The 22,433-nt window shown below is 49.8% G+C and overlaps 6 protein-coding genes across 6 annotated transcripts; 1 reads left to right on the top strand and 5 right to left on the bottom strand.

The window, feature by feature from the left end:
- Nucleotides 1-76: 76 nt before the first annotated feature.
- On the bottom strand, nucleotides 77-2,224 carry N7518_006957 (putative nuclear RNA binding protein; the record flags this gene model as incomplete). Its single annotated transcript, XM_057187884.1, has 1 exon — nucleotides 77-2,224. The coding sequence occupies one exon, from the start codon at nucleotides 2,222-2,224 to the stop codon at nucleotides 77-79; it is 2,148 nt and encodes a 715-aa protein (XP_057039587.1).
- A 1,157-nt stretch (nucleotides 2,225-3,381) lies between these two features.
- Nucleotides 3,382-5,125, bottom strand: veA (sexual development activator VeA; the record flags this gene model as incomplete). The annotated part of the gene is made up of 2 exons (XM_057187883.1): nucleotides 3,382-4,919; nucleotides 4,978-5,125. 2 exons carry the CDS (start codon nucleotides 5,123-5,125, stop codon nucleotides 3,382-3,384), a joined length of 1,686 nt encoding a protein of 561 aa, XP_057039586.1.
- A 4,046-nt stretch (nucleotides 5,126-9,171) lies between these two features.
- N7518_006955 (putative DNA repair protein (Rad57)) lies at nucleotides 9,172-10,902 on the top strand (the record flags this gene model as incomplete). Its single annotated transcript, XM_057187882.1, has 3 exons — nucleotides 9,172-9,174; nucleotides 9,221-9,660; nucleotides 9,732-10,902. 3 exons carry the CDS (start codon nucleotides 9,172-9,174, stop codon nucleotides 10,900-10,902), a joined length of 1,614 nt encoding a protein of 537 aa, XP_057039585.1.
- Nucleotides 10,903-11,597: 695 nt separating this feature from the next.
- On the bottom strand, nucleotides 11,598-13,060 carry N7518_006954 (oleate delta-12 desaturase odeA; the record flags this gene model as incomplete). The annotated part of the gene is made up of 2 exons (XM_057187881.1): nucleotides 11,598-12,013; nucleotides 12,067-13,060. 2 exons carry the CDS (start codon nucleotides 13,058-13,060, stop codon nucleotides 11,598-11,600), a joined length of 1,410 nt encoding a protein of 469 aa, XP_057039584.1.
- A 1,914-nt stretch (nucleotides 13,061-14,974) lies between these two features.
- N7518_006953 (putative TMEM1 family protein) lies at nucleotides 14,975-19,438 on the bottom strand (the record flags this gene model as incomplete). The annotated part of the gene is made up of 4 exons (XM_057187880.1): nucleotides 14,975-15,616; nucleotides 15,667-16,743; nucleotides 16,794-19,345; nucleotides 19,405-19,438. The coding sequence occupies 4 exons, from the start codon at nucleotides 19,436-19,438 to the stop codon at nucleotides 14,975-14,977; spliced, it is 4,305 nt and encodes a 1,434-aa protein (XP_057039583.1).
- A 48-nt stretch (nucleotides 19,439-19,486) lies between these two features.
- N7518_006952 (wax synthase family protein) lies at nucleotides 19,487-21,228 on the bottom strand (the record flags this gene model as incomplete). Its single annotated transcript, XM_057187879.1, has 3 exons — nucleotides 19,487-19,589; nucleotides 19,799-20,296; nucleotides 20,360-21,228. The coding sequence occupies 3 exons, from the start codon at nucleotides 21,226-21,228 to the stop codon at nucleotides 19,487-19,489; spliced, it is 1,470 nt and encodes a 489-aa protein (XP_057039582.1).
- Between the last annotated feature and the right edge of the window lie 1,205 nt (nucleotides 21,229-22,433).

Below are 22,433 nucleotides of genomic sequence, written 5' to 3'. Positions count from 1 at the left end.
ATAAAGACCAATTACTCAACATAAGAAACCTCATAAGCATCGTTCCTCATAAGAAGATAAATGGAACCCAAAGCCCTTAGAAGATATCGTCAGGCCATTGGTAATCTTCAAGGCCAGAAATCATAGAATCCACAGTAGAAGGTGACGTAGAAAACACAGGGGCAGACACAGGTCTCTTTTTGGCTGGCCTATTCACTTTGACTTTGACTTTGGCAGCACTCGAGCGAAGTGCTTCAGGGAGGGGCGGTACGGGCGGAATATCGTCGTCACGGAGATATCCAGATCGTCTCCGACTAGGACTTGTCTTCGACCGCGTCGGGGTGTGAGGGCTACGATCAGGGTTGAGCTGGCGTTGTGAGTGGTGATAGAAGGCTTCGCGGTGGGAGTCACTTGGCGGAGCAGGAAGAGGTGTAGACCAGATGGTGGAGCGGGAATCGTCGTCCGAGACAGCGGCAGGCGAAGATACCGGGCGCAGACTGGGCTGACTCTTCTTCATGCGGATAGGGGTTGTGGGCTTGGAACTTGGTGAGCGGGTGGTTCCGGGGACTTTTCGGGGTTGAACGTAGGGAGACCTTTTGATGTTGCTCGTGGCACTTGTATTTCCTCCTGCATTACTTTCTTCGGTTTCGGTTGAGGGGGCTGCGTGGTTGATGGCTTGCTTGCGCTTGGCCGATCCAGGGCTCTCGCCGGCCTCGGATTTCGGCCATTTCGGTTTTCCGGATGGACTCAGTAGACCGGAGTCAATCAGCATGGCGAGATCGGGGTCGTCGATGCCCTTCTTCGGACAGGGCTGAGGAGGGCTCCCACTATCGATAGATTCAGGAATGGAAGACTTCCGTTTACGGGAGCGGTCCTTACCCATTGACGCCGGCTGTGTCCCTTTTGAGCGCCATTTTGGACTTTGAGCTTTAGCCGGGGTTTGAGGGGGTCTTGGTTCTTCGAAGGAGAAATTTTCACGGTCTTCAATGGATGACAGGGCCGTCAGATTGGCCGCTTCAGATCCAGACGCCTTGTTTTCTGCGGCTTGTTGATCCAGAAGCCTTTCAGACGGTAGAGAGGGAAGGGCACCAGGGACGAACTTCCTTGGGAACAATGCGGGATCCATCTCGGCATTGAGAATATTTGCTTGGGCTGTAGGTACTGGGGCCCGCTCCTCGTTGCCTGTGAGTTCACGAAGCTCCCGCCGGGCACGTTGCAGCTTCTCCTCGAGGTTGCTAACTTTCTTGAGCAGCTTGGTTTGGCGCGAGAGTTCCCTGCGGGAGGGTTGCTTGCGCAGTCCAGTCGGCTCGTATTCATCGGAAGTTCTATCGCAATACACTGCCGGGGAAGCAGATGGGGATTTGAAGAATGACTTCGTCAGGCGAAGATCATGAAGGGAGGAGCGTTTGGAAGCTGAAGACTCAGAACGTGATGGCGCACCACGGTTTTCTTCAATTGCGTGGTGATACGGGTCTTTGACTGGAGAGCTGTATTCCATCTTGTGCTGGATCGACCGCCAAGTCTGGTCGGCGAGAGCAGTGTTGACACCAAGATCCTCAGTGTAATGACCCTTATTGGTTCCCTGGTAGCCAGCCTCCTTTAATTCCGCATAGGCCTTCTCCGCCTGACTGATGACATCCTTCTGCGGCGACTTATTCGGCGATCCCTCAGAGTTTCTGCCCCATCCACCGAAGGGATTAAATGCCGAGGCAATAGCCTTCCCAAAACGAAAAATCCCAGATGAGCGGTGCTGAATGCCAGCCTGTTTGTTTTCCTGGAGGTAGATACTGGGCGGCTTTTCGCTGACACTATCACTCATAGTCGCTTCGATGAATCGCGATGTCCGTCCTCTGGGACGGCGCGGGCCGGAAGCAGATGCCGCGGCATGACGAGCGCGCAGCGAAGCCAGCGAGCCACGAGGTGAAGCGCGGGGCGAAACCTTGTAGCCTGCGCCATTCGCGCTCACGTTGAGACTCCCGTTTTCACCGCGTTGGGTGCGGCGCTCATGGGATCCGTAATCAGCGGCTTCTTCGGGCAACGGCCAGTCGTTCGAGCGACGTCGTTTGCTCAGCTTCGCTGCCGGCGATCGGTGACCGTCTGCGTCTGCTTGCGCCTCTTCGGCATCGTCGAATTGTCCAGAGATATCTGAGCTCCAATCTGAGTCATCATCGTCGCTGGATCGTAGGTGCTTGCGGGAGGAGCGCTGGTGTGCGGGGCTTGGATCAGTGTCTATCTCCATTTCCATTTTGGAGTCACGGGCGCTGAAATGACGCAGGGAGGTTAGATTCGGTCTTTCTTATGCGGGCTTTGAGCTTCCTTTAAGTTGGATTATGAGAAGGGACCTTACCTTTGCAGCTTGCGTTATCCTTTTTCCCCACGCCCTTGGAAAGATGTCGCAAAAGTCTGTCAGAAGTTGGCATAGAAATGGAGTCGAGTGCTGAGAGGGAAGAAATAAAGATAAGAAATGAGGATTGAAATGAAAACCTCGGGAGACTCGAGCAAAGGTGATGCGCCGGTTTGTTTACATACTCCGCACTTGCCAAGGGGGAGGTTTGTTGTGGTACCTGGTACCTATGTCTACCCCTAATCTATCGCAATCCACAAAGTACCCAGTACTTCAAGAATGTCCCATATCCCCAAAACAAACACTACAAATATGTATATCTGTATAAACTCGATGCTATGTAGAATTCCGCGTGTCTCAGACATGTGTATGTTCGATAGGAATGTAGATATGATATGTCACTTAGAGATATGTATAGTTAGGACAGATAACACTTGCTAAAATATGGATACACATGCATTCTGATGAATTGGTGCAATCCGTAGATTGAAGTAAAAAGAACGTCGGAATGCTAAATGTAGGTATAAGGAGATGCTACAATGCCAGTATAAAGAGTAGATTCACCAGGTGTAAAGTATAAAACCCATGAGACCAGCCCTTGTCTGTTCGGAAAGAGTATGTTCCAAGAGCAATCTTGAAGAAAATCCCAGCTACAGTGAGATAAAGGGTGACATTCCCTGTTCCGATCCCATCGGATGAAAGGAACGAGGCGCGTTGCTCTTGATGATATAGTGTGAGGTAATTCGCGAATGATCATTGACGCTGAGAGTAAGAAGAGCCAACTGCCCTTCCTATGCAACTCCGAATTTTGGCCAAACAAATGTCTCGCAAAATAGTGGAACATAAAAGAGGAAACCAGTTCCCCAAGAGATGAGTCCAAATGCATAAATAAATCTAGGGCTCGAATAGCCTCAATGAGGAACCAGAAGATAAGTTATATACAAAAAAAAATGCAATCGGACCCATTGACGGGTTCAAGACTCGTCGAGGCAAGCCCAAGGAAAGTATATCGTGTTCAGCCAATATGGCAAGATATTTTGAACTCATTTTAGATCTTATTAACTCGATGGAGGAGCTTTCATGACCATTTTGCCGTTGGCACGCTTGTACGCCAACTCAATGCCCATTTCCGCCATAAGTGCAGCGCGACTTTCTCCTGAGAAATCGCGATAACCCGGATAAGGCTCGGTGTCAGGCCGCATGCCGTTCTGCATTGATCGGTCATCAAGGCCGAAAGTATCTTCATGGCTCCTTTTGCCGTAAGTTGGCCCAGTTTGGTACACCATACGCTTCCCCCTAACGTTGTCGTACCCACCGCCGCTGCCGCCGGGTGAAGTGCTTTCCACAGAAGGAACAATGTGGTTTGCATATTCATTTGGCAAGGGCTTGAGAGACGGGGTGGCCTGGACCAAGGTCGGTGTTTGAGGATGTGACACCGGAATATGGGACATGTATTGGTATAAAGCTGGTTCAGCCATGCGGGGATCCATGTATGAGGTCGCTTTCGGTGGCTCCATGCCATAGGAATTCATACCTGACATGGAGTAAGCTCCTCGTTCCGAGGGTATTTGAGGTGCCGGATACGCAATGGGCGTTCCTTCGTATTCGGATGCATTGGATGGGTGTCTTATCTGGGCATATGCGTTCTGTGGGGAGTAGATACCTTGCGATACCACTGGTGGGGGTGTAGGAGGCATGTGAGGAGCCGGATAATGCGAAGGCGTGGAGCCAAATGAAAGGTGTGATTGGTATGAGGGTGTTTGAGAGTGTGTCATAGGGGGTGCAGGTGGCATGGGTCTTTGGTAGGGTTGCGGGCACTGGAAGCCATAGTCGGGTGCAGATGGTCGTCGATCTGGAGGAACAAACCCGTAGGGCGATTCGATATTGCTGCCATTGCTGTTTGACCTGGGGCGATCTATCGAAGCTGCGTATCTGTCGGGTGTCGCGAAACGATCCGACGATCTTGCATACGCCGCTGCGCGTTCCTCGCCGAATTCATAGTCCTCATCTCGCTTGTCGCCCCGGCGCCTCATTCGAACATCACGACGAATGCGAACACGGCAACCCTGTTCCGCAATGATACGGCTCAGAGATGTGCTGGTCGCTAGGCCGGGGAACTTCTTAGCGCTATAAACGGTAAATGGTACCGACTTGACCTCGAGACGGAAATGAAGAAACGCGTGCGGGGTGCCCGGCTTTGCTGCAGCGGAAAGAGGTATTTGGTTGGGAAGAGGCAAGGCGGAATCCTTGTCGGTATCCTTGGGGTCCTTGATTTCTTCGTACAGGTGGAAGCTTAGGCGGTACCTGCCCTCATGGCGCACTGACAGGTCTGGGAAGATGAAATAGCCTGCTTGTGAGGGGCGGTCGAGATATGCGACCCCGGCGACTGGCACACCAGTCAATACAGGGCACGACTGTGGTCCACCCACTCGCCCGTGGGCCATAGGACGTGCGGTGTCAAGGGTTGCGTAGAGGAAGAAATTGGCATTGTAGGCGAAGGTGATATCGGTCTTTTGCGCATCGTTAGCCGGGTCGGACTCGAAGATGCGTAGCTCAACCACAGGCGGTGGGTCAACAGGGCGACGGTCGGCTGATGCTATTTAGGATGGTCAGTCAACGCGCGGCCCTGATCAGGCTCAACGGCAAATACTGACACTTTGCTCCTGCGCCGCATGCTCTTGCCCGCTCTGGTTGTTGCATCACGCTCAATTTGTATGTAAGCTGTTTGCCCTCCCGAGTGATCCGGGTAACTGAGTGCTCCGTCTCATTATGAGGTGGCATGATGGGTGGTCTGTTGGCCATTTTTGCGGATTGATATTATTATTGCTAGATATTCTGCCGGTCGCAATATCAGCAAATGTCGATCGCATGGTTGGGGGTTTGTCCTATGTCAATTTTTCCACGGAGCGCAACATACAATCCGTAATCAATGGGGCCTTGGGCGAGCTGATTTATGGTGGGATATCGCCTTTTTCTTCCCCCAGTTCCTGGCCTCACATGAGCTGTTGGAAAGACTTCCGAGGTTGCAGTCAAGCAGATAAACCCCCCCACATACAGGAACAGAACAAAAACTAGTCCCCGATGAACTCGGGAAAATGCACTTCAAGTAAACAAGTGATGGAAGAGTAGAGGAGAAGAGAGGGGGCAGAGTGGGAATTGGTGACACTAACAAGACCCCGAGCCCTGGGCCCTCTCAGTATCAACAGAAGTACCTGTTCGATCCGCAGTGGTCCCCGTAAACCCCGTATGGTTCCCTTATTTTTTTTTTCTAGTTTCTATTGTTCTCGACAAATCCCTATTATTTTGGAAGAAAAAACAGACACCAAATAGATATAGACTCTAAGCATGTCATATAGGTGTGTTACATTCAAATCTACGAAAGTCGTGTCTTTAGGGCTTTGAATAATACTTCCAGGTAATTAATAATCATCGAATTTGGTCCCAAAAAGGGCAAAATGACTGGTAAACTATTTATTTCTCGATTTATTTTCCATGGAACGACCTCTCCACGTTACCCGGCGTCTATATTCCGTTCCAAGGTTCCGGCCGCAACCCAGTCCAACGGATCGGAGTCTCTTTATTTTCCCTGGTCTCCATAACGTCCTATGCTTATATTGTAGTCTACATAATTCTATGGATGAGCTTGTTCAGACAAATATGGCGGTTTTAAGAGTTCCAGGATCAATATTGATTGATGAGAATAGATTGCACTGAGGGATTTCAAATACCGCGTATTCCCATTACAGGTCTAGTCCCCCTGAGAACATCGACCAATTTAGACATTGATTGTTAATCGCCAAAAGACAATCGAGCTGAACTCCATCGAACTACCGATTCCCTCTCACAACCTGGCTTGGCTGACTCCACTAAGCCAATCAGCAATGTCTCGAATGAGCAGCTAGACGGTTTCTGGCAGCAATCCCCAACTGCCGGCTGTTCATCCAATGCGCGTACAGTTCTATGATAAAATTTTGATCTGCAAATCCTCGTTTTCGCTGAATCCTTGGCCATCCTGTCTATTGCGGGAACTCGGATGATCTTCTGATTTGCTTATTATGGCGGATAAATCATGCATACTTTTTTCCATTTCGTCTTGTAAGGCACGATTTACAGATTTATGGAGAATGGTCTTGGGAATGGTCTCGAGAATGTCCAAAGTACGGAGTACGGAGTACACATACGAAACACAATGTCCCACCTAGGCAAATGTTGAAAGTCACGTCAGCTCAATCGAGGAGTTATTCCTCGGTATTATTCCGTCAACAGTTATCTGATTCCCTGTCAGTTTGAACCTAATATCGTACCATCACCCCTCCCTGGTCTGCCACATTGTAGACCTGTTCGGTGATTTATCCCAACTCATAAACCCAAAATTGAGAAAGCTCCTTCGTACTGCATTTGGGGGCCTGCAGATTTAGTTCATTACGTGGTACAGGATCTAGGAATTCCAGACCGGGCCAGTTCTAACGGCTCTTTTGATATGCACTTATCCTTGTTGTAATGTACGGAGTATGATACATGGTTATTCCGAAATAGATTCTTGATAACTATGGAGTCCTCGTACGGAGTACTCCGTAATGATGTAGTATATTCAATTGCAGATCGCCCTTGTATTTTGAAACCCATTGGGGCCGATGCATTCGTGCCGAATGACAGACATTGACATGATGAAACCCTCCTGCCCAGGTGCCGTCCCGACCAAGACAATAGTCCAAACGCAGAGACAATTCCAGAATGCTACCATTATCACAGCCGCTTTGACAGGCGCTCCGAGCCGAGACAGATTACGAGTTTATGCATGGAGTACGGAGTACGAGGTATAGAGTAGCATGATTCGCTTAAAGGGGAGCACTTGCATATATCTATATGCATGCGAGAAAGACTCTTACCGATACAGATAAATGTCATTACATCATATATTAGAATCATTGTACTTGTCCACATAACCCATTATTTCTCTGCGGTATCTGTAACAGCGCTCTTCTCAGACATAGGATAAAATATAATATGTATGGAACAACTGCCGAGAAAGAGCATGCCAAGCGCTAACGAAGTTTCCGCAATAGTGTATCCTTCTAGAATATCAAAGCGCGAAATTATGGCAATGTTACCTATGATCTTCGGGGGGCTGGGGGAAGCCACACTAACGGCTGAAATCATTCAAGGATCGGAGGTGGATAAGGCAGATGTATCAATTGCGTACAAAGTACTCCAAACGGAGTACCCCGTAAAGTCATCTTCTCTTAGAACTACCCCATTAGAAACTATCGTCAATATCATAGATTATTGCCCAGTGAGTGACTGTTCACATTGAGCTATGAATTCCCAACCCCTGCAACATATCTTAGTGGGGTTGAAGCTTTGACAAAGCTTGGACCGAGTGTGTATGTATGTACAACAGTACGTATAGACTACGTTGTAAGAAACATAAGGAATAAAATAAATCCAAGAGCGCATCACTTACAAAATACGTACAACATACGGAGTGGACGATCCTCAGCTCCACAAGGAGATATGCCGGGTCTAGATGATATACTAGACTTACACCATCGCTTGGAATAGTTATCTTGGAATAACTAAGTTTTGATTGTCACTTACAACATACTCCGTAGTTACTGGCGAGTGGGCCGATGGGATTTTGATCGACTATTTAGAGCTGATGCAGTAGTCTCTCATGGCCCGACTTCCCCGAAGCCACATTTTATCCACCTGCCTAATGCAGAACACCAAAGGTACCAGCTTGTATTCTGCATTTTATATATATTGTAGCAGTTCAGCTGTCATGGCTGGTTAATTAGGTAACAAGAGGGAACTTTGATGAATCGTATATATTTTGTGTATAAATAATCAAGTAATCTCGGCGATCCAGTTCATCCATAAGTTCTCTCTTGACTCATTCTGTAGTTCTCCATACTCGGGGGCGATCAGCTGGGAAACCTTACATATGTACGGGGTTAGTTTGAACTTTGAGGCTGACATCAGAATATTGAGGCGGAAATGAACAACAACTAGTTCTACCTTAGGTATGGGGATGTTAGTCCGCTGGGGTGATATCATTCGAACCTCTGCTAAGCCTCAAGGACTATTGTAATCAAGGCATTGCTTTGTATGCCTAAAAATAATCTTACTGCATGTGCCTTTTCTTGCTGTTGAGCATCCATGTAGGCCTCGTTTGCCTTGTTGCCTTAAAGCTCTGAGGCTCTATCTAGCATACCTAGCGTTATGCCTGCTATTTTAGAGAACTATGGGTTCTTCTGCTCTCTGTCTTTGGTTTTCCTTGTGAGGTCTAGTTTCTCTCGCCCCTATTCAAAGCTAGTAAGATCAAAAAGAGACTCAATATTCCATAGATTAACCCAATTGTCATCTTGAAGTAGTCAAGCAAAAACAAACTGTGTGTTAACAATGCTCGCAAGGTCCTTAACATATACGATGTTCAGTAGACTGTTTCACAAGCTAGATCTATTCTTGACTTTCCAACACAACAACATTCAATCCCTAGATCACAACTCCTGAAAACTTCTTAACACCAACATGAAAAGTCCTCCAGCATAGTCCGCCCATACAACAGGCGGTATAATTCTGCCGAAAAGTGAGGTTATATTGAACTTTAAGGATGTCCCTTCGCCCTTCGGGGCATATGGTCAAATGAAAATATACAGAGAAGATTAGCATGGCCCCTGCACTAAGGATGACACGCTCAATCAAAGAGAAGCTACCTATTTTTTTTCTTTTACAGGTCCTTTTTGAGGTTATACGGGTGTGGGTCTTTATGATGACATATAATTGGTCCTACGCTTTTAGGAAGTCACGTGGTATATAGTATCCACGTCGAAGGTTCGAATCGACCAATGGTAGAATATTATTATTTCCCGCTGTGATTGGCTTAGGCCTTAACAGTCTAGAGTCGCAACATCAACTCCCATATCGGCTGCGCTTCCTATGGATCTTCTATTAGTCTTACCTGGATTTGAAACAAAGCACTTCGCACATATCCTACCTCCCCTGGAGCGAGCTAAAGTCACCACCGTCGACGTCATCACTCTTGACTCACTCGAGATCGCGAAACGTGCCCGCGTACCTCCCGCAGATGTTCGCCGGCTCTCCTCCTCTATTGTCGAGGCATTGCATACCGATATTGGCTTTGAAAAGCCCCAGATAAACACAGGGACCAGCGATGAGCCTAGCTCTAGTATAAACCCTGATGCAGCGAGGACACTCAGCTCCTCGACGAAGCGCGCGTTGCAATGGAACACTATAAGCACCCTTGACCCCGCGATGGATGCACTGCTAGGAGGCGGGATTCCAACGGGGTATGTCACAGAAATTACAGGCGAGAGGTATGTTGCAGGTGCTCATCCATGTCTTATCAGGACAGGCAGGTCAATCTGACATGTGGATCGATGTCCAGTGGAAGCGGCAAGACCCAGTTCCTTCTCAGCCTTTGTCTAGCCGTCCAGCTACCCAAACCACAGGGGCTACGACGGCGTGCCATGTACATATCGACAGAACATCCACTATCTACGCCCCGACTCTCACAGCTCCTAGAATGCCATCCTGTCCTCTCAGCACTCCCGGCCCAGCAGGCGCCCTCGCTACAGAATATACTGTCCGTCAACGCCATGGACCTGGAGATGCAAGATCATATCTTGAATTTCCAACTTCCCGTCGCGATCGAACGTTATGACATCGGCCTAGTCATCATCGATTCAATAACATCCAATTACCGCGCTGAACACGAATCGAACAGCATGCAAGCCCTCGGCAAGCGATCAACTGAGCTCGCAAAACTAGGCCATCTACTGCGCAATCTCGCCGTAAAGGAAGACGTCGCTATCGTGCTCTCGAACCAAGTCTACGACCGTTTCGAGCCTATAAAAAGCAGCCAGTCAACCCCACGCGCAGGGTTTCCATCCATACCGAGTCAAACGGCAGGTCGTGGATCCGGCCCTGCCTCCCCCTTCCCGAAGTCCCGCACTGAACAGCTAGCTGTTGGAAATAGCCAGCAGCCGCCATCCTCTACCCCTGCTATTTCCTCATCGCCATACCACGCACCACATGATAAACACTTCGACGGCTCGTACCTGATTGCTCCTCGAGCACACAGTAGCTTGTTGAACGTCGCTCACCAGGAACGCTTCTACTCTGGCTGGGGAGACGGCGCATACCCGGAGACTGGACCTCTGAAGAACCCAGCCCTAGGACTCGTCTGGTCAACGCAGATCGCCTGTCGAATCGCACTGAAAAAGGAAGAGTCTTTCGCTGTAGGCGTTTCTATGGGTGACGATGCATCCACACAGGAATCTCAATTCCAAGATGGAGGCAATGGCAATACCTCTCGAGACCCGGACTCATTAGCAATGCCTGCCCCCTATCGCAAGAACCAAATCCCTAACTCACAGAAATACGAGCCCAACCCGGGCTCTGAATCCACCACACGGAGGACCATGAAACTTGTTTTCTCGCCATGGACGGCAGGGCCGAAAGATACACCAAGAAAGGGCCAACCGAATAGAAGAAGTGGCGAGATAGAGTTTGAAATCTGGAAAGGTGGCCTGAGAAGTACGAGTCGCGGTGAATGATGCATATACTATAACCGTGTCCAAAGCCCAAAGCTCCAATGCGTCTTGGAAAGTCCCAACTAGATACTAGTTTGATATACTATGCTAGCATGTCCTCGTCTCAAAATAAGCAGTACACCTCTCAAGTAAAGAAGAGAGCTAGGGTTGAAGGAATATCGGTCTAGATGACCTTCTAATTCTCATGAATCATGCCACTTCTAGACCATTTGCTCTAGCTTTTTTTGTATGCAAAGAAGAGAGAGAAAAAGGATGAAAAGATGAAAACGCTTCAAATTAACCACAATCATATATATGGACGTCTCTCTAAATTAACACATCTCTTTCTCCCCTTTTCAGGTTTCTTTCTTCCCCCCCAACATCCTCCGACATGCTCAAACCCGGACCGCAGAAACAAGATAATGGATCTAAGGATCAAAGGCAAAGAGATATAATGTGAAGACCCGAGACCACAACGACAATCACAAGAGAAGAATCATGAGCGTCTCAAAAAGAGAAAAAAAGAAAAGCATCAAATTTGACCTATGACTTCCGCCCAATTTCTCAAGAAAAAGTCGTATTGACCTTGTGTATATCCATCCGAAAGTATACACAGTATACAAATAACAAAGCTCAAATCAAGTCAGAACAATGCAAGAGGGGAGAAAAAGAAAACATTATCAGAACCGAACATAGCATTCAAGGCATCAAGGCAACATCTATTGAGCCTTGGCCACCATCTTGGAAGGAGGAATGCCGATGCCGTTGCTGTTACGGTAGAACATGACACCCTTGCTCTCGCCAACGGCACCCTCGGTGGGCTCAACCCAGTGGCAGACACGGGCGGCGGTCCACATGGCCTTGAAGAAACCAGTCCAGCCGGTGTGGGCCTCAGTGCGGTAGTGGTCGCCCATGACGCCCTTGATGGCATCGCTGGCCTCGTCGGCGTTGTAGAAGGGGATGTTGCTGACATAGTGGTGCAGCACGTGGGTCTCGATGATACCGTGGAAGATGTGGCGGCCGACGAAGCCGAAGTCGCGGTCGATGGTAGCGGCAGCGCCGCGGGCGAAGTTCCACACTTCGGGCTGGTAGTGAGGGAGAGTGGGGTCGGTGTGCTGAAGGAATGTAATGGCAACTGAGAAATATTGTTAGCAAGAGGATCCGAGAGAACCGAGATTTGAAACTTACCGAGCCAGTGGTTCACCCACAAGTACGGGAGACCGTACCAGACTAGCAGGTTCAGCCAGCCGAACTTGGAGCCGATGAAGTACAAGGCAGTGCCCGTAAGGACAAGACCCAAGTCACTCAGGACAATCAGCTTGGCGTCCTTGGCCTCATATAGAGGGCTGGAGGGGTTGAAGTGGTTGACACCGCCGCCCCAGCCGTTGTACTTGCCCACACCGCGGCCCTCGGGCTGACGGGCGTGGTTGTTGTGGCCGGTAACGTTGTTGAGCAGATACAGAGGCCACCCAAAGAGCTGCTGGGCCAGAAGGTTGGCGGCAGTCAAGATGGGAGTCTCCTCGCAAAGCTCACCGAGCTCGTGCAGGGTCTTGCCGACGCGGGTGGCGTACTGCTCACGGGTCTTGGGCACGAAGACCATGTCGCGGGCCAGGTTACCAGTGGCCTTGTGGTGCTTGCCGTGGGAGATCTTCCAGGAGAAGTAGGGGACAAGCAGGAGGGAGTGGCAGATCCAGCCAACAGTGTCGTTCAGAACCTTGGAGGGAGAGAAGGCCTGGTGACCGCACTCGTGAGCCAGAACCCACACGCCGGTGCCGAAAAGACCCTGTACGATGGTGTACAAGGTCCAGAGGGCCACGCGGGCTGGCATGAAGGGGACCGTCTCGGGGGTGACATAGTTGTGGAAGAGATAAAAGACGGAGGCAAGGATGGCCAGATCCCGGAAGACATAGTACAAACTTGTGGCGGCGGAGCGGTGGAAGCAGTGAGCGGGAATGGCATCGCGGATCTGCTTGATGGTGTAGTCTGGGATCTTGAACTCGTTACCGTAGGTATCGATCATCTTGCTGACCTCCTGCTCCGAAGCCATGGAAGAAAGGGAGGTAGAGGAGGGGGACTGGCGAGGGCTGTCAAAGGGCGAGGCCGAAACAGAGCTGGTTGTTGAGGACTCTGTAGCGGGGTTGCGATTGAGCGCAACGCGCTTGGGGATTGCGGTCGACGACATGTTGGATGAGGTTGACAGTGTTCAACTCCGAAGTCACGATGGGGTATACTCCCAATGTGTCCCTATTGAAATGAAACAAAGGACCGGGGTTTCAAGACAAGGGATCTGGGATTGGATTAGTTGAGATTCGTCAAGTTGAGCTGGGGTTCACTCACGATATTTTGAGTTTGGGGGAGTGTAGTCGCACTAGGGACAGAGGTTGAAGCAGATCCAAGCAAGTGCCCCGTTTTGAAGGAGAGCCAACGAGAAAGCAGGCAATTGACTAGCAGGGAAGAAAAGAAAGACACGGGAGGAGAGAAGGGACAGCTCTCTCTTTCAAAGAGAAACAGAAAAGGCGAAGGGGAGAAATCGAAAAAAATAAAAGCGCATGGAACCGTGGGGAGGTAATTTGCATACCGCCACTCTCTGTGGAAGTGCAATCCAACCGTATTGCGTTTTGAAAAATACACCCTATCTCCACTCCCTTCGCCCTCGACAGCTGAATTTTAACGCGAACTGGCCAGAAGAGTAAGAATAGGGCTGATCTTGTCTTGTCTGTCTATTCACATGCCGATTCCATTAGTACTATGTATGTATGTATGTTGTACTCCATCTTCTTACTTCGATGCGCTTTCTACTCCGTGTGTTCTTCACAGCCACCGCCTTTCCACCAGATCCCGTTCGCCCCAACGCTTTCATTATTCGCTGATGTGATCTAGACTTCCCATATGATTGTACCTCTTTCACATGCCGGCAATACGTTGAAATCCCCAACTATATGTGGGCAGATTGGACCAACGTGCCTCGGGGTTTGCTGGGGGTTTGCTGGGGGTTTGCTGTACATTGGTTTAGGAACCTCCCACCGAATCCGAGCTCCCACCGAACCCGAGATGCACTATCATATACGGAGTACGGATATATTGCACGAAGTACTCGATATGGGGTAGCAATTGGTTTTGCTTTTTGCAATTATTGAATATGCCATATCCAACCCCTGAACCCCCTACAATATAAAACAGATATGAGTGACTGTCTCTTCTGTGCTCCGTAAGCCCGCATGTACGGAGTAAGCCCCCCCAGAGCTGGAGATGGACTCGGCAGTGGCATGCGCAAGGGACATGTGATCCACTTTGGTTTTTCGGGTGTCCGGGTATAATCCGGCGATGGGCCATTATCTGTCTGTTCTGTTCAGGTTAATCCAGTCTTGAAGGAAGAATAGAATACTAATCTAAAGAAGCTAACTATAAATCATAAATCTATAAATACAGTGTCTACAAATAAGCATATCCACGTTAAAGTAAAGTGCAAAATACGCCCTCGATACATACTCCGTTATATACAAATCGCCTCTTGTTGGGACCCTTCGGGTTTTGTTGGGGCCCCACTCCCCCTTTTTGAAAAATACGCAAACGTTAATTTTTACTTTCCGATGTTTAATTCTTTAGCCCCTGGGGCCATCACCCGTGGACACCACCTTGCCACCTTAGATAAGATCTGATCGGGCGGGGACCTCGGCGCCGATCTCGGACTTTTGTATATTCCAGAAGTGACGGCCTTTTTTCTGTTGTATGAATTATTTTTATAGTTTATTAAAAAAATAACTCTTCAATCGGTAGCCAGCTTACTCAAGAGGGTACAAGAAGCCGTAAGTGGGCCTGCAACCCCGTAGAAGCGACCTAAAAGAACATCGAGTTCAGCTAGAGATTAGGCTAATCCAGATTAGGCCATACTAGTCTGTATCGGGTCAAGGGCCAACGGAAGCAAGCCACTAGAATATATTACCGAGGATAGCAATGGAGTAAGTACGGAGTACAATTGAAGATTTCCCAGAAGAATAATGGATTCATGAATCGTAGATCTAAATACAAACAAGTACCTCAGCTAGCTCATATACGACTCATTATACATATAGTTACCCACACACCCCGCACAGACCTAACGAACCTCCTCCGTCCGTCGCTCCGAATCCACAAGCCAAGATCCCCCACCAGCAGCGTGATTACCGCCAGCGGCACTAAGACTCACAGTCGTCTTCTTCAAATCAGGCAGAACGAGAACCGTCTCGCTGTGATTACGGTAGTCAATCTCACAAGGGATCGAGCGACGAGCCGGCGCCATGGAACCAGCCGGATCGGCCGCTGTCGGGAGCTGCGGAGCGGATGGCAGGAAGGTACGGATCTCAATAGCCGGGAGAAGGAGATGGCCTGGTTTCTGAGGGAGGAGTAGAACCGTGAAGCGTTTGGTTTCGCCGTCACGCGCGAGGAAATTTCCCCGGCGGCGGCCGCCTATTTGCCACAGGTCTGGATTGCCGTGCACCTCGTAGGAGCATTCGAGGGGTGGGTCGGCGTTGCCGCGGGTCGCGGGGGAACACCAGCGGCGCGTGTGGCGGAGACATAGCTCGGCGGTGATCATCTGGCCGACGGCGGCGTGGGCGGAGGGCCCGGGGTCGGTGGTGGCTTTGGGCTGGAGCTGGAGGTCGGCTGTGTGCACGACTGGGATCTCGGGGACGTCGACGGGGATGATGATGCGGCGGGTCGGGATCGTGGGTTGTGCGGGGAGCTGGATGGTGGAGTTGTTCTGTTTCATATGTGAGTAACGTAGCTCGAAACACTCGGGTTGGTTCTTACCTTGTGCCATTCCTTGAGCCACTGTCGCACATCCTCGCCGGGTGATTTCAAAGCTCCGAGCAGATCGTCCCATCGCACAGTCTGATAGGGCAGCATGTTTACCTCCCTAATCAGCCCAATGGCTTCCATGTCATTCGTGGACAGCTGTGCGCGGAAACTGTTGACAATGTGCGATGTGAGCAGCGATGCGTACCGGCAGAATGGGCTGGAGTTGATAGAAGCTGAGAATTGCTTTTCGACTGCGTCGAGACACTCATCGTCGACACATGTGAAGTCAACGCTCAGTTGTAGGCTACGCGGTGTTGATGCGATTGTGTTGCCTTCATTATGGCGGATTTTGTAAAGAAGAGACGCGGGCTGCTTGGGGAAGACATCAAGGGCAACGGGGCCGGTGATGCTGCTTTCCACATCGTAAATGTCTGAGCTAGGTAGACTGCAGTTCATGATACGAAGCGGGATCAGCATGGCCGGGCTAATGGTGAAGCGTGAGAATAGTATTTCGTCCTTGAAAATGTCCTGCACGTTGACCGATATAGGCAGCGTGGAAACGACATTAAATGACGTCGAGGAAGCGAATCGGCCATGTTCGGTCTCATAACCAATCTCTGCTCGCGCTGAGAGGGTCGAAAACGCCTCCTCCACGGTGTAGGGGATACGCAGTCGAACGAATGACTTCGCGGGCAATTCCGCGAATTCGATAATGCCCGACTCGTGGTTGGCATCCACCTCGAGCATGCCCTCCACAACCTCCGTCTCTGCAAGGCGAAGCCGTAGGCCTGCAGTACCCGGCCGGACACGGATCGTACCACTCTTGATATCGTTGCGTCCGCTGTGAAGTTCCAGCTCCAACGTCCGCATGGCCTGGAGGTTAATGATATGCGGTGACACGATCTTTGCCCGTAGGGCTTCGGCCGGAGGGTAACAATAGATATAAGGCTGGTTGTCGGTCTCCTCTGAATCTTCCGTTTCTCGGAAGCCAACTGGAAGGGTGGAGTCTTGCCCGCCGTTGAAGTTAAAGACAAGGTTGCCAGCCCTCATCTCGAGACGGTCAATGAAATACTTGCCTTGAAGTGTGGTCTGCTTAAAAGTTAGTTACTTGTCGCGAAAGCTATTCCACGAGTGCTTACCGAGCAGTCAATCAAAAGCTGTGTTGTTGATGATTTCACCACGAACTTGGCTGAGCTCTCGATCCAGTGCTCGGAATTCTGAGAGCTGTTAGCGCTGACCAGCCGAACCTTGAGATTATCAATCTCAATCTGCTGGCCCAAAAGGAATCGCAAAGATAGTTGGATCTGGAATCCATCCTTGTCGTCGTACAGTCGAATGGCTGGGTCGACACGGAGTTCGCCAAAGAAGTCCGTCAAGGAAGCAGGGATGTCCTTTTGAAGAGCACCAGACGCTTCAAACAAATCACGGATATGTCCTTCTAACATCTCTTGTTCAGTAGATGGAATCGTGCCAGCCACGGACTTTTGCCTGACTGACAATTGCGCCTGCGCATATGTAGCAAATTTGGAAAGCAATCGTATCATCATCCGAACGTAGTCCTCGTTCCGTTTGAGCTCCTTCAAGCACCGCGCATGGAGTTCTAACATGCTTCCTTCCAGAATAATCCAATACTTAGAGCCGTAGAAGGGAGCCATCCGATGGAAATAGGAAGCAGCAGACTCGTAGTCTTTCCGGCGGTATCGTATGATAGCGATTTCAGCCAGGGCCTGTTCGACGGAGTTGACACGGTTGGCTGCCATATGATGGCGGATCAAACGGTCTGTGAGCTCTTCATAGAGAAACAGGAAGGCGTCTTGCGACTTTAATGCGGCCTTGAGGCCAGAAAGATGAATGCCCGCAAGCGACGATTCCTTCTTCTTAGGGGTCTGTGACTCTTCAGTGTCATCGCCATCCAACGAGATCTCCGCGAGTTCACTTGCCCCAGAACGATAGCGATCATCAAAGAGAAGACCGAGGTTGTTCCAGTTTTCAGACCAGCCCCGTCTGCGAGCAATCTCCTCGAGAGATCGCCGAGCCAGAAGAAGCAATTCCGCCCTCCCGGATGAGAGCTGTTCAGAACCAGTCTTCAGTGTGAGAATAGGCACGGTCTTGGGGTGTTCCATAGTCGACCGCCGCTGAAGCAAACCCACACTATCGGAGATATCCTGGGTCACTGGCCGGCCAGGTTGGGCACCAGGTGATCCTATGAGGGAACTAGAGCGGCGAGGCACATTGGTACGGGAATCTGCCACCGTGGCAGCAGCGGCTTCGGTCGATTGTGTAACGGCATGCAGGGAGGATTCGGGGAGCATGAGGGTCGGAGTAGAGGTTTGACTCAGGATCTGGAAAGCTGCCGAGAATGCCCACGTGGAGACTAGATTGTTGATAATATCTGCCTTGTCATCATGAACTACCTCCGCCAGACCGCATTCGAGATCATAGCGGAGGGTACGTGCAGCTAAACTGATTAATTCCGTTGCTCTTGCGCAAATCTCAGCTAGCAGAATAAGATTTTCGGGCTTTTTGCCTGATTTCGCTGCGTTACCCCCTGCCGCAGGTTCGCTGCCGGCCAGTGATGGAGCTCTCGCGGCTCGGAGTAGTAGAGTCAGTTGACGAGAGAAGATGTATGTACGGAAATCGAAGATTGAGATATCGCTTGCCAAAATCATTTCTCGGTAGGACATCTTGTTGGCGTTAAATGGGAAATCCCCCGGCTGAAGCTCTGAAAAGAGAGCCGCTTCATCTTCAACGCCGTCGCTGTCATCGGAAGCTTCAGTCTCCAATGCCTTTTTGGCCCTCTCAGTCCAGCTTTTACTGGTGACCGAGAGTGCGCCACTGTGTTGATCATTACTCCCATCGAGCTGGTCTCGAATAGCCGCATCCAAGCCAACAGCTAGCTCATCGTATCCAGCCAACGCATCTTCAAACAGGCCCACATTCTCGAACCCCCTAGCCAGACCTTCCTTAAGGATGAAGAACGTGCAGAAGTTCCAGCCAGGCAAACTGCGCTGAGAGTCTTTCTCCTTTATATCCTCCTCATACTGAGCCACACGTAGATCAAACGAAGCTAGAATCCCGTTCTTCATTTTATCAATCAAATCCTCCAACTGCTCGGCTAATTCAGGGGATTTGGTCCCCGGCTTCGGAAGACGCAGTTGGGCCACACGATCCACGGCAGACTTGGACGACCCATTGAAATCAGCCTTCGCCTTTTCCAGCACTGTAGTTGATCCACGGCCCCATTTAGAGGTAGTAGCCGCCCTGTCCGCGGCATCACCGTCCGGTTCCACGTGCAGGATAAGCCACTCGAACGCATCGTGCTTTTCCTGACTAGTAGTTGCGGGCTGCGAGCTCTGGGAAGACGCGTTGGCCTTGATCCATTCGCGAAGGTTCCGTCGGGCCGTCGCCTTGTAGGTTTCGTTGTCGTCGCATCGGAGGAGGTAAACTTTCAGGTATGGTGTCTGCCGTAGACCGGGGATCTGGTGTCTGCGATGGGCGACTGTACCATGGACAGTATCGCTTGATGATTCGCGTTCGTTTGATTCTTGCGCAGGTACAAAGCCGATGCGGAGCGACTCGATTGACCGCACGGGGCGGGTGGGCGATTTCCAGTGGAGGTTTTTTAGGGGGAGCTTTGCTTCGATCACGGGCTGAATGAGCGGGAACAAGCCCGACGGATCTGTGTATTCGACTGTGTTGTATGGTCAGCGCAAGCGCAAGCTTCATTCGTCTCAAGCACCTTGGTCGTACCCGTTACATTGCTCGAAGCCTGCGAAGGGTCCATGATTTCCCGGGCGCGATACGGGAAGTGGCCAATTGACTTCAGGACATCTCAATATCCAAGGTGCATGGGAGCTTTCATGCGTCTGGAGTTAAGGGGAAAGTCGCGGGGTGAGGGAGACATGCTGTCAACAGCGGCCACGCACGGCCTCGTTCTTTTCCATTTTAGTGCGCCATTTTAGTGCTGCTTTTAGATTTGGATCACAACTGGGCTTTTCTTTGTTTTGATATTTTAGTTAATTTAGAGAAATATATAACTCTACGTATGTACACAATATAGGAATTTATATTTTATACTATATGTGACATATATCCAACAGAAAACTCCGTACCACCATGGCCCCGGATCTATACACGACCTCACACTTCAACCTCAAACACCTTTGCTAGCACGGCACCACCAACCAAAAGAATCCCTGCCTGTATAGGCAGTCCAATACGATCTGCCACAGAAAAGGGAACCAGAGCTTGGTTTTGTGGCCTCAGCATCTGTGGATAAAAGAACCCAGTTGATGTGACACCCAGCCATGCCATAGACCACGTTAGGCCAAGAGCCCTTTGCCACAGCGGTTTAGGGATTTTTTGACTTGGTCCACAAAAATATTTCCAAAGTGCTTTGACGCCATCTTCGATCATGAGACCTAGAGGGGCCGTGATGAAGAATAACATGGCGCCGGATTCCTGCGCTGGGATTCCTTGGACAATATCAAGGACGAGATGCAGGCCGCCCGAACAGAAGAAAACAATCAAAACATTCATATACCGTGCTATCAACGACCTTCGGGTAAGACCTAATATGTCCCGAGTGATGAAGGCGCTGACAGATGTCAGGGGATTTTGCAACAACTGGTGCCAGAATTTCCTACAATATCGATGTGAGTATAATATCCCTTATCTTTATATAACTCGATGTGAATGAGCTTACCCCCAGAAGCCCCGTACCGTATCGGCATCCAGCGCTCTTCCGAACAACGGAGGGCAATTCGCAGGCGAGTCGAGTCCAAGTCCTACGGCAATAATCGAAAAAACACGATGGTGGAAGTCGATAAGAATCCGGCTCACCACAAATCCAGCTGTGAGGTTTGAGATGATGCGTTCAATCCATTGTTCGGTTGATATATCCCACTGAGGGACTGGCGGCAACATTCCACTTTTCTCTTGCTCCAATGCCTGTTGCAACGCAAGAGTAGCAAAGACATCCAGAGCTAGATATTGCCAAACAGCAATGGCTATCTGGCGAACCAAAAAGCAACCCTGAGGAGGCGTGTTCATACCACGTCGTTTATAATACGCTGGCTGTGGTGGGGCATTTTTTATTTGCCAGGGCGTGTTGATCCCACGAGGATCAGTGAAGAGCCGAGCTGCGGCGTAAATTCGAGCTACAAAGCCCTGGCCAGCTCCAGAAGACAAATCATTGCTATCTTTGGGGTTGATGAGTAGTAGGTTCAGGCATTGGAAGATGATGGTCACGAATAGGCGAGCGAGTTCACACCATACAAATCCCGGACCTAGCGCTGTGGCCACCGGTATAGCTCGATATACAATGAAGATAGAGCATGGAATCGCCAGATACCGAAGAGCAGATCGCTTTGGTGTTGCGATTAGGAGGGCCGCGGGTATAAGGCAATGGGCGGCATAGAGAAAGAGAATTTGCAGAATGTTGGAAGAGGTTGACATGGCCCGCTTATCCCCAAGCAAAAGGGGGACACGCCTTTGAACGAGTGTTGATGTTGCGAGAGATGTGGTTTTCTCCAGAAAGGGGCGATCATTTCTTATTCTTCGTAGGATCTGCATAGAATCTCAATATTGAGCTGCGTGGGCCCTTTACGGCTAGCGATAAATACGGAGGCGACAAAATATATCCATCTTGTTTCAGATCGTAAAATTGATGCTCTTTTCAATAACTATTTGTATCTTGTTTCATACTTGGAATAATATAGCCAACTTAGGCGTATCATACCGTCACTACAGACTTTCTACGCCACTAATGTATAGATCGCATCTGCAAAGTATGTTATAGCACATGGCACGATCTACAATAGATCGCCATCATATGCTTCATGTTTGCTTGCTCTCTTACTGTTTGCATTACATAGATTGTTTGCTAGATAGCTAAGCGAGACGTTCGAGGTTCGCAACGTTTGCAAAAGGTCAGCTATATCAACTGTCTTGCAACGTGCTTCTTCTTTCTCTCCCCATCTTAGTTATTTTGTATCGGATGCACTCTTCTCTCTTTGCAAGACTTGGCACGTAACAGCACACGGCCAATAGGTAATTAAAGTGGTGTTTCAAAACCACCATGCCGCCCATTCTTTCGAATGGTCCACAAATCCATGTCTCCCTAGTGATTTCTGAACCTCCGACCTCCACTGCTGTGGCACCTCGCCGGCGCCCGGATTGGGAAGATCCATTCCACTAGACAACCGGAACTTGGTTCGTATCCATCCTCTTGGGACATAACCAGCAAGCTCCCAATCAATGATCCCAACAGTGCCAGCTTTCGGCACATCTTCCACGATGATGTTTACCGGACCGAGATCGGCATGGTAAAAGACGAATGTCGAGCAATCCATACCCAGCATTTGACAAGTTTCGGTAAGTTTTTGAGGGTGAAAGTCCGTATCTTGGCGCTCCGTGAGATAATGATCGGTCAGGTTTTTTTCCGTCCACACCACCAAACATAGGGCTTTCCCAGCCTGCAAGGGTCTCGCATATTTTCACTACTTCCTCCACATAGTGAGACTTCCAAGCGTCATCTAGAGTAGGCCAGGCAACTGCAAGTATCCGGCCAGGTACTCTGGTTATAAAGAGATAAGACCGGGTATTATCCTTAGTCTCGTATATAACATAAGGGATCTCGAAGTAAGGTTTTTGACCATAGACAAAAGCTAATGTAGTAGCCTCGGACGTTACGCCTTCTTCAAGCGTCTTGACCTTACAAAATGTATCATTGCCTATCGACCAGACTGCAGAACGTTCTGCGACGTCATATACGAGGA

This window comes from Penicillium psychrosexuale, assembly GCF_028828465.1.
Source record: "Penicillium psychrosexuale strain IBT 29551 chromosome Unknown utg000004l, whole genome shotgun sequence".
Taxonomy (NCBI): domain Eukaryota; kingdom Fungi; phylum Ascomycota; class Eurotiomycetes; order Eurotiales; family Aspergillaceae; genus Penicillium; species Penicillium psychrosexuale.
This window is presented reverse-complemented; position numbering and strand designations above follow the sequence as displayed.